The sequence below is a fragment of the Fistularia commersonii genome, chromosome 10 (assembly GCF_037954325.1).
Source record: "Fistularia commersonii isolate RoL2024-O1a breed Wild chromosome 10, RoL_Fcom_v1.0, whole genome shotgun sequence".
Lineage (NCBI taxonomy): Eukaryota > Metazoa > Chordata > Actinopteri > Syngnathiformes > Fistulariidae > Fistularia > Fistularia commersonii.
In genome coordinates, this window is record NC_141293.1 from 12,760,464 (window position 1) to 12,771,782 (window position 11,319).

Genomic DNA, 11,319 nt, shown 5'->3' on the forward strand with positions numbered 1-11,319 from the left:
ATGTTTGCGGTTGCTTCCTGAAATATTCAAGGGATATTAAGTGCACACAATTCAGGCTGGTTTGAAGGGACGGAGGACAGGAGACAACGTCAGTATTGTTTTGTTTTTGTTGCTCCAACCTATTCCCCGAGTCGGTTTGTCACTAGCAGTCTTACAAACACTGCGCGTGGGTTTGAGGGAGCGAGTGGGAAACACTTGACGTCTGGCTGTGAGGCTGGTGGATGAAGATAGTGAATGTTTGTCGGTGACATGGGATTGTGGATCTAAGCTGAATATATAAGAATATAAGAATATATCAAAATATATAAGAAGTTGTATGAATGAGTTTGTCTTACTTTTTCTGGGGAGAATAAAGCTAGAATACCAAGGGGAAGGGAACCGCCTAACGACATACACTAGCTGTATGTGTGTCTGCTGCTCTCTACTGGAGAGCCTCGCATATTACACCACATTGTTTAATCTATTTGTTGCCAAACCGATTCGCCTTGCTCCCCAGAAAGCTCTGAGAGAGTGGAAACTTCACACATTACAATGATGATGTTGGTGAGGTGTAAGCACGGCTCCCACCCTGAGCTGTGTTATGACAGTAAGTAGCTTACCGTGAAAGCGTCTACACCCTGAAGTGAGGGGGAGGGAGGAGAACCTAAGAGGCTTTCTGTAAAGATCTTAAAGGAATATTTGCCTGACGGAGAAACTTGAGTGAAAACTCAGGATGTGAGAAACAACTATCCCTGTGCCCTGCAGTTACGGCCCAGAAGGGCAGACGCATGGTTAGAAAAGGATTTCTGACAAGCAGCCGAGGGAGTCGGTGGAAATTCTCCGAACTGACCCTGCGTCCATGTATAGCTTCAATGGGGTTTGCAACTCTTCATCATGACCGGAGAGGCAGCTGCAACATTTAGCCAGTAGATCCCAATTTTTTTTAGTTCATTCATTCACTCATTATCTGCACTGCTTATCCTGCATTCAGGGTTGGGGGGGCTGCTGGAGCCTTTCCCAGCTGGGACTGAGAGACAGGGCGCGTTCACCCTGGACGGGTCGCCAGCCAATCACAGGGCCACAGATAAAGACGTACAACCTTTAACTCACTCATTCAAACATCTGGGCAATTTAAGGTCTGCAACGAAGCCCTGCGTGTTTTGGGATTGTGGGAGGAAACCAGAGAACCCATAGGAAACCCAAACTGACAAGGGGAGAATGTGTAATGAGGCATACAGTGGAACCTTGACAAACCTGCTACAGCTTAGCAGTTTTCTCAGATACGATCTGTTGCACTTTGGATTTTTGCGTTTTGACAAGAGCTGAAATCTGAGCTAGGAGTGAGCGAGATGAACGTTTGAAACCGCCGTTGTTGCGAGGTAACGTTTAAAAACAGATGTGTCGATCATCTGCGAGAAAGCACAAAACATATACAGAAGACTTGGTGTAGCAGAAGACAGGAGGGTCAACAAATGAGCCATCAGAAGAGTCATTCAAAGCCATTCGGGGATACAAGTATCTTTTTATGCATTATTATTTGTTACTTCAAAGGTACATTTTTCTTATCTAAAAATATAACAAAAATGGGGGGCTGGAACAAATAATAGCATTTCAATTCATTTCAGTGGGGACATTTAATTCGCTATTTGAGCAAATTGAGTTACGAGCTCGGTCATGGAACAAATTAAACTGGTAAGTCAAGGTATCACTGTACTTACATAATCCTGTTCAATTCTTTTTGTGTTATATTTTCGATTGCCCTCTTGGCCATTTATCAATTTCAACAAGCTACTAACTGGGAGAATATGAGGAACACTAAATCATCATAAAGTACAGCAGCTTTAACCCCAGTTTGTTTTAATTATTAGAATGAATACAGATTTATTATTACTTTAAGATGACTTGACAATAATTTATATCTAAAGTGTAAAGCGAAGGGCGGGAGGCAGCTCAGCCCCGTCACATCCACTTGGCATCTATCCTCATGAAATAAAACCAGGAAGCCACCTGACCCGCAGTGTCTGGTATTCCTGGGTTCCTCCTGTCTGGAAACCACGAGGCTGCTCTTCTGTTCTGGATCCAAAAGAGGGATTGGATTCATGTGGCCGGGGCAGAAGGCCAGCGGATGCTGAGGAGGGTTACACTAACACTCACGTCGCCTCCGAGGGGTCAGAGCCTACCCCCACCCATCCGATCGGAATTCGGCATAATCCCCACCATTCATTTAGTCACAACTTTTTCTTCTTTTCTAGCAGACCCGTGAACATTTTGTCCAAGGAACGAACCCACGAAGGTTACCGCCCCCCACCCGTGTTCAGGATGTCATGGTTTAAATGCCAAGAATTCAGATTCCTATCATATTTTATACAACCAAATGGCTTTTTACTCCACAGTCGGCCCCGATTTGGCCGTGGACAAACTGTTTTTGTTTTCTCTACATCCACACTCGGCCCTGTCAACTGTTACAAACAAAACATGCACATTGTCTGCACTGTTGCTACGTTGCCCTTCTCTGGTTTTTTGTTTCACGTCCTGCTGAGCCTTTTCCAGAGTAAAAGCTGCTGGTAACCAGGCAGCGCTTTTACTGCTTCTGCAGCCGGGATTTGTGCCATCCTGTCTCATACTTTCCTCCGGGAATCCCTGTCTCTCTGGCACAAGAACACACGCTCCAGACTCCGGGGGTGGATTTGGACGGACAAGTCTCCTTCCAGGGGATGCAACTAGAAGCTGATTCTTTGCAACAGCGAGTAAAAATGGCCCTGTGCTTTCTTTTGTCGCAGCCGCTGTCCTCTGTCGGCTTCAGGGAGAAAAGCTGGTTTTCTGCAGCGCGGGAGCTTGGTGTCAAGAGGAGCGACCGGTTAAGACTCCCCAAGACCGAGAGCCGGAGGGACGTCTGGAGCATTGGGCCGCCCGACTTTTCTCCGAGACTCTACACGACTTTGTCTGTGCCACAGACTAAGAAATGCAGAAAACCTCGTCAGAGCCTGATATTACCACAACTCAGCGAGACAAAGAGTGGAGCACAAGTATTTCTACAACGTGTTTTCTCACAGCGTCCTGAGGGGAAAAGTCCTCCAAAGTTCGTCACGTCATACCGGCCGCCAGACGCTCTGGAGTCAGACCTGGTATTTGTGAAGGCAGGGAAACACCCTGCTGAGCCATACACGACCCCCAGGCCACACGACTTCAGACCAGTAAGTGCGTAAACTAGTGGAGATAAGTGGTGTGTTGTTTAAAGTGCTTCTTAAATAATATTCACCCACTGAAGGCGGAGACGCCATGAAATGAGCCAAGCAGGATACAGGAGTCTTTACTGTGTGACCTTTGACCCCTGGGGGCCTCCTTCACGTTATCCTGTTGAAATCAAAGCAAACAAATTGTATGTTTAGCAAAAAGGGGACAGAAACAATGTCACTTAGCTGACAGTGAAATAAATCACTTTAAATATCAGTTTTGGTGGACATACTTTCATAATTCTTTGCATCCCCCACTTTTCTCATCTCATTTTCCTTCTGAGTATTTCATAATGTGTTCTTCATCAGGGCTGACTTGTATTTACCTTTAATTTTTCTTTTTTTCCAGAATTCTAACTTTTTCAGTTTCATGAAATATTAGCTATTCACATCTGCTTCATCTCTTCCTACATTCATTCTTCTCGGCAGGTACAACTCTGTACCAACTATTTCCAATTATTCTTTCTACCACTAGGTGGCAACAAACACTTAAAAACTGTCCTGAGCAAAGTTTAGCGTTCTATATGTGTGCTTGCATTTATGCTGCTATAAAAAATAAAAGGAACACTTGAACAACACGATGTCAATCCAAGTCAATCACACTTGTGTGAAATCAAACCGTCCATTTTGACTTGTTTTCAGAACATCGCATCAAAGCTGGATCAGCCTGCAGTGTTTTTCCACTTTAACTTTGAGTGACTCCAAATCCAGATCTTCATGGGTTAATAAATTTGATTTCCATTGATAATATTGGTGTAATTTTGTTGTCAGCACATTCAACAATGAGAAGAACAAAGTATTTAAGAAGAATATTTCAATCATTCAGATCTATATCGATACATTCATAGATAGATAATTTTTTTCCATCTTTTATCTCCATCATTATAGCTTGATAAGGACCTTCCAAACATGGACACGACCTACAGGAGGGACCCCAGTAACATGAACCTAAAGTTAAGGACTTTGGACGTCAGTAAGTGGATAAGGTTCCCCATTTCTCCTCTTATTTCTTGATTAATTTTAACTTTTAGGGATAGAAAAATACATCACTTTGTAAAACATAGGTGGAGCACCAGTTGTTTAAGTGCCTGGCCATGACGGTAAATCAATACTTTCCAGTGCGAACCACCAGACCGGACTCAGATCAGTGGTCGGCGTTCACCAAGACGAGGATGGACACTTTCAGACCTGCAGAGCCCCGATGGGATGCCGGGCTGATCCTCCCTCGCCCTCCCTGGCCCCCAAAGTCAGCCTCATTCACCGTCAGTATAAGCGAGACACTGCCAAGGAGACAACTGTATAGATAATCTGTGTTTTGATGAAAGACAGAGTCTCTCAGAAGCCGGTCTTGATGAATACATTTGCCAAAGTAAAAGAACTGGGTGTGACAAAATGTAGCAACCAAGGTAAAACAAAAAGCTAACTGCATACTTTTGGATAAGAAATTCACACATTGTTGTCACTGCATAGACATCCTAACAGTACTAGTGTACAAACACACACACAATGACCACTTCAACCGGTGCTCCTTGTCGGTGCCCTTCAGAACAGCCTTAACTCTTTGTAGACCAGTACCTTGAGATGTCCCTCGGGAGATGGTTCCTAACCGCACTGACACCAGAGTGTCAGGCAGTCGCGACTGATTTGTCAGCCGCACGCCAGTGATGTCCATCTCTGGGTCGACCACATCCCGGAGGGGCCCTCACTGGTTAAGTGATGGTTAGGTGACCATGGAGGCCAGGGAACCGGTCTGAGGGCAGTCTAAGCCCTGTGACATGGCGTGCTCTCCAGATGGAGGGGTCTTCAGGTGATGGCTCACTGCAGTCGCTCAGGGATGGAAGACGTTTTAGAAGACCCAGGTCTGTTAAAGGATTTAAACTCAGCAATATTGGTCCTGGCGAGTTGCACCTGATAAAGTGGCTGGTAGGGGTGTGTGACACATTTATCTGCCAGAGGCTGATAAAACATGATTAAAAATCTTATCCGGTCCTTTGAATTGATGAAACAAAAAGTCTCCAATTTACACGGTTCTGTGTGACGCTGACATTGCTCATTCTTCACAGAGACACAGGCGACGAAGAGGAGCTTACAGTGCATTTCTGGATCGTGTGGAGGACAAACTCATGAGAACGTGGAAGAATAGATCTTGACGTCTTGAGTTTTATTTTCTCTAAATATATCGATCAGTTTTGTTGATAATATACAAATGATGGTTGATTCTTAAGAGCTAAGTTTCACTTCCAAGAGTCATTATATTATATTATTATTATTATTATTATTACTATATTTAATAATTCTTTTCTTATGTTCATGTTGACAAGGGGGTAAGATCACCAAGAGAGGCAGGCAGTTTGAGATTATTTTAGCCTCAATCTGGGGGTGTCAGACATGCGAGGTGGGATTCACCCGCCCTGGTGAAGCCCACTGCTCCGCTGACAGCTGTTCATCTGGGACCCCAAAAATGATAAGAATGTGTGTGTGTATTTGTGTGTGTGTGTGTGTGTGAGAGAGAGAGAGAGAGAGAGAAGAGATGGCGGTGGCAGCGGGGTAGCACATGTCTGAGGCATTTCTGAAATAACTGGGCTTAATGAACCATCTGTGAGCGGGTGAATAACACACACTAAATATAAAATCAAAAGGAGCGTGTCGTCGCCGCGTTTCAAGCGCCTGAGCCGCAGGCCGCCATGTGTTTGCCTTATTTCAATCCCCTCTTATCCTCTCCATAACCGCTCGTCTCAGGAGAAATTCTTGTCAGAGCTTGGACAGTTCAGACGCTATTTAGAGAGATGTTCAACACGCCCGATCCCTGGGCGACCCCCCACCCACACAGAAACACATCCATCAATGACGACAACAAACACTCGATAAACAAATGAGCAATGATCAATGATGCATTCATCAGTAAAACTCAAACAAGGTTCCCATTTGTTTTAAATTCAATTTTTGAAACACCAGTCCAATGGAAACTTTTGGTTTTCAACATGAAGAGATTCATCACTTTATTACTGATCATTTAAAAAAAGATGATATAAGACATTGAAACGGTTGATTAAGACCTCTATGCCTTTTTACATTAGTTTAACAAAAGAAGGCTGCTGGCAATGGCCCTTGTAACAACTATGTGAAATTTAATTTTCTTTCTTTTGCCTGAATGCAGAAAAAAATCACCTCCTGATGATACTAATTAATCCCCATATATGTTTTTTGCCCCAAGGAAGGACTTAACCATTAGGGGAAAACAAGCACAAATGCTGGAAGAAATGACTGTAAACATTGTTAAAGAAGAGCTGAAAAACAAACAAAACAGAGGGCATTTTTTTTGGCAAACCTTTTGATACCATACTGTTATTATTGACACAAACATACACGAGCTGGTGTTTCGTTGGAGATATATGGGTTTAGCAATCTCTTCCTGGTAACTAAAGGTAACTACTTACACAGAGTGGTTGTTGTTTTTTTTATTATTATTATTTTACAGGGAAATGGGTTCAGCACTCCCTCCCTCTGGGCAGAGGGCTGTTTGTTTGCGCGCGGACCAATCGTTTCAAAGGAAAACAGGCAGGCCGGAAAGGGGCGGGGCTACACGGCCGCGCGCACGTATTGACAGGGCCAATGAGGGGAAAGCGGGGTGAGCTCGCGCGCCGGACCCCACGGCCAGGTTTTTGCAATTCCGCCATTAACGGTAAGAAGCAGCCCGAGACGTCAGTGAAGGCAGCCGTCGACTGAAAACTAAACCGACACCCCATTCCCTCCTAGCTCAGCCTGTTTCCGAACCCGGGCTGTCAGAAAAATAAAAAGAATGACACCCGTGGAGTTAATTATCCGTTTTACACTGAACCACCTGTGAACGCTGTGGTGTTACGTTTTCTCTGGGCGCCATTGAAGTCACATTTAAAGCCCGACCATATATTTTTTAAAAACCAAATATACTTCTCTAAATATCTTCCGTCTTGATAACGAACTTCACACACTCACCGACCGTGCCCGTTTCCGCCTCGACGGCCGGATTAAATATTTAACGTGGAAAAAAGTAAAATGGGAGGGATGATGATGATGACGATGATGATGGTGGTGGTGGACGAGCCGAGCAACAGGTGATCTGCCGCTTCCCGGGCATCGTGGTGATTGACAGCCGCCCGAGCCAATCAGCTCACAGGTGTTGGAGCCCCGCGAGCGAATCGCACGCAACCGCAGTGTCTGTTCGGGGCGTTGATCCAGTCAGTTCTCGCCGCTTTCACACACACACACACACACACACACACACACACATTCACACACGGTCGGTGGATCCACACGGGACGTCGTGGACGGAGGGATCGTGTCACGGTCCGGCGAGGATTTGTGTTTTTTCTCCCTCCTTTCCGCGGTCGTTCTAGGCGGATGTCAGCGGCGGAGCTGCTCCTTCCACGACGGTTCTCTCCGCTGAAGCCTCGTACTGGTGGGTAACGTGTGTATGTACGTGTGTGTGTGTGTGTCCACCTGCCGTGTAAATAACGTTGTCGAAATATTTAGCATTTCATATCGTTCCCAGCTTTAAAAAAATATAACTCTAAAACACACCATATGGGCCGATTTATTTGGATTTAGTGCAACATGGTGGCTGTTAACACGGCGATGAATGCAGATCAGTAGTTTTTCCAGTCTTGTAAAAAGAGGCGCAAACATACATTGTCAGAGGGATATATCGCGATACTTCCCCTCGCAACGTTCTAATTTCTTTTTTTACTGCATCCCAAAAAGAAGCATATAGTTGGTTGTCCTGTAATCTGCACTTTTCAGTTAGTGAATGTCGAACTCCTGCAGGTACCAGTGCTCTACATGCTACATGTAGCTGTTGCTCTCAACAGTTTGTGGGTTTCTGTCATAAATGCCAGTTCTTGTAATGTCATGTTGTTCACCATAGAGTCATAATGATTAATCCTCCAAACCCTAATGTTATTGACCGTGATTCAGGAGCAAAGGTCAGATTGGTCCATATTAAGCCAATAGCACGATAGACAGAGTCATGCAGTTCTGGTTGTGTTTATGGTTGCTTGAGGCATTCCGTCTGATAATGGTGCCATAAACCAACACAAAGCCAATTGTTTTGAACTAATTTCCTCAACTAAAATGTTAATTTCCCACATTGATGAGAAGGAAAATACGCAAACAGCGATCCAAGTGGAATTAATTCCTGCAGCCCAAGGTTGAACTCTGGCCACTTGGGGCATACTGTCTAATGAGGGTGCTATAAACATATATGAGCTATTTTCATCATCTAAAATTTTAATTTCCATATGTTGATGCAAAGGGAATCACGCAAACACGCAGGTGGAATTAATTCCAGCAGTCAAGAGCACTAGCATGACGTGTTGGGAGTGAATTGGCGTCACTTGACAATGCACCATGTGATGCAGAAAATCATACAAGTGTTTGTTTTGCGTGCCTGTCCTGCTTGTTTAGCAGGTGTGTGTGTGTGTGTGTGTGTGTGTTTGGGGGGGTTGCAGGGTGAGGTGTGATGTCACAGGAGAAGCTGTGTGACCTCCCTCCGCCCCTGTGCATTGTTTAAAGGGAAGTTTTTATGTCAAAGAGAGCTTGCATTGTATGTGACATCACATTGTGATTGACGGTTGCCCTGTGAAGACTCGCCATGCTCCTGTTGTAAAAGGCTCTCAGCTGACTTGACTCACCGACGGGCGTCGACATATTCTTTGCAGACGATTCAGTCAGGTAGTATTACCTTTTGCCGTTTTGTTTTGCAGTTCACTCCCGTTGGTGAGAATATTGCGGGAATCCTGATCTGTGAATTCAGGCAAAGGTTGAAATCTTAGGATCTGACAAAGACGGGGGAGAATTAATCACGATGATGTGATAATGTTAATTGGGAAAGCAATATTGGGTTTATCTACCACATGATCGTATTAACTCCTGGTACATTGCTAAATTAAAGAGCAGCTGATTGTGACATTTTAGGAACTTTTTTCATTTATTAAAAGTATAATTTGTTTTTGGTCACATGATGCGCTAACTAGATGCTACTGAATTGCGGATTTGATTGAAACCAATCCCAACTGGGATCTGTACTTTTGTGAATTACGGAAGTGTCAACGCCTTGGGTGGTTTCAGATCTGCTGTCCCGAGTTTACGCCGATGTGAAATCAGAAGTGTACCTTTTTAGAAAAAAAAAAAAAAAGTACTAACTGTACCAGCCCGACATTCACCTTTCCTGCCATTTTCATCCCTTTTTTCTGTTACCGTTGAAAATCTGGATGAAAAAAAATCCCAAATGAACACTTTTAAATAGTATTTACTGACCTGCAGGTTCAAAACTCATGCCAGTTTTTGCTGATGAAATGAAATGTTTGACCTGCCGTGACCAGTGTGATGTGCTTGCAGGGCGTTGCTACAGTCGCTCTGGATTATAAACTCCACTGCGGATTATCCCTGGAACCTTCTCCCGAACCAGCAGTCCTTCCTCATCGGGCAAGATGGGGAATGGATTGTCGGAACAGCCCAGCCTCCTGTCAAGCATCCCGTTCTTCCAGTCGTTCCACATCGCCATCCTGGGGCTGGACTCGGCAGGGAAGACCACCGTGTTGTACAGGTTGCAGTTCAACGAGTTTGTGAACACGGTGCCAACCAAAGGCTTCAACGCAGAGAAGGTCAAGGTGTCTCTTGGCGGCCACAGGACTGTGACGTTCCACTTCTGGGACGTCGGCGGCCAGGAGAAGCTCCGCCCCCTGTGGAAGTCCTACACACGATGCACAGACGGCATCATATTCGTGGTGGACTCCGTGGACGTGGAGCGCATGGAGGAGGCCAAGACGGAGCTCCACAAGATTGCCAAGTGCTCCGAAAACCAGGGCGTGCCGCTGCTGGTGGTGGCCAACAAGCAGGACTTGAGACACTCGCTGGGATTGGCTGAGATTGAGAAGCTGCTGGCGCTGAAGGAGCTGAGCCCGGTGACCCCCTGGCACCTGCAGCCGGCCTGCGCCATCATCGGAGACGGGCTGAGGGACGGTCTGGACCGGCTCCACGACCTGATCCTGAAACACAGGAAGGTCCTCCGACAGCAGAGGAAGAAGAGATAAATTCAAAAAAAAAAAGAGAGAAAAAGCATTAAAGAAAAAAACAAAGGACTTGTCTTGCTGTTTTTTACGAGTGAAGGAAATGTAGAGGACGCTCTGCCGCGTGGACGCTCGACGTCCACCTCAGATCCAGGTTGAACACGCTGAGTTTTATCAGTCCAGGACGGAGCTTTTTAGGATTCCCAGTCTCATGACGAAGCAGGAAGTGACACACGGAGGAAAACAGGATGAAGATGAGAAAGTCTCTGATACGTGCGGATGGGAGGAGGTTCTAAGGTCCACTGAGGGTGCGGGGTCTGGAAAAGGTGACGAAAGATGTATTTTAGGAAGATTCAAGAATGGCCAACAGTTGTTCCAAACAAAGGATGCCTTTCTTTTCCTTTTTTTTTTTTTTTATTTTTTAATTTTGTACCAAAAATAATTTAAGACATGAAAGTAGATGAAGGTTTAGATTAAAATCCGTTTCCTGTTTAAATGTTTTTTTTGTTTTGTTTTTTTTTACATTAGACTTTCCTTGTGAAAGACAAGTATTACTGTGCATAATTGCATCATTATTCCTGGTTTGCTCTTCTATACTCTCAGAAGCACTTTAGATGATCGCTCCTCATCGAGTTTACACATTTTAAATAGAGCTTTTTTGTGCGCGTGTGTTTGGGCAAAAGTGTACAGTAGCCAGTCGCTAGTTTATGCATTCTGAATTGCTAAATAAAAAACAGTATCTGCAGCACCGCTTACGTGGTACAGAGTCCAGTGTGTTATGCAAGACGCCGTGTTTTAAGCCGCCGGGTGCTGAACGTTCTGTTGTCTTTCCAACCATCGGCCCGTCCAGGCGAGAGCAGGCTTGCATGAATCACAGTGATGGGGTTTGATCTGCAGGGCAGGGCGTCGTCCCAAATGGCGACATCCCTGCACAGGGTTATTTTTAAAAAACACCTCATGTAATTTCACCGTCTTTTTTGTTCCTTCTTTGCAAGTGATGAGAACACGGCAATGACTCACCCGTTTCAAAATAATCAAATTACCTGCAAAGAATAAGGAAA

General features: G+C 44.9%; 1 protein-coding gene and 1 long non-coding RNA gene across 2 annotated transcripts; both read left to right on the forward strand.

The window, feature by feature from the left end:
• Window positions 1-2,715: 2,715 nt before the first annotated feature.
• LOC147230417 (uncharacterized) lies at window positions 2,716-4,596 on the forward strand. The gene is made up of 3 exons (XR_015106747.1): window positions 2,716-3,173; window positions 4,101-4,185; window positions 4,332-4,596. It is a non-coding gene; the product is annotated as an uncharacterized LOC147230417 (long non-coding RNA).
• Window positions 4,597-6,362: 1,766 nt separating this feature from the next.
• arl4aa (ADP-ribosylation factor-like 4aa) lies at window positions 6,363-11,002 on the forward strand. The gene is made up of 2 exons (XM_086153800.1): window positions 6,363-7,650; window positions 9,588-11,002. Exon 2 carries the CDS (start codon window positions 9,680-9,682, stop codon window positions 10,280-10,282), a length of 603 nt encoding a protein of 200 aa, XP_086009926.1. The 5' UTR covers window positions 6,363-7,650; window positions 9,588-9,679; the 3' UTR covers window positions 10,283-11,002.
• Window positions 11,003-11,319: the final 317 nt, after the last annotated feature.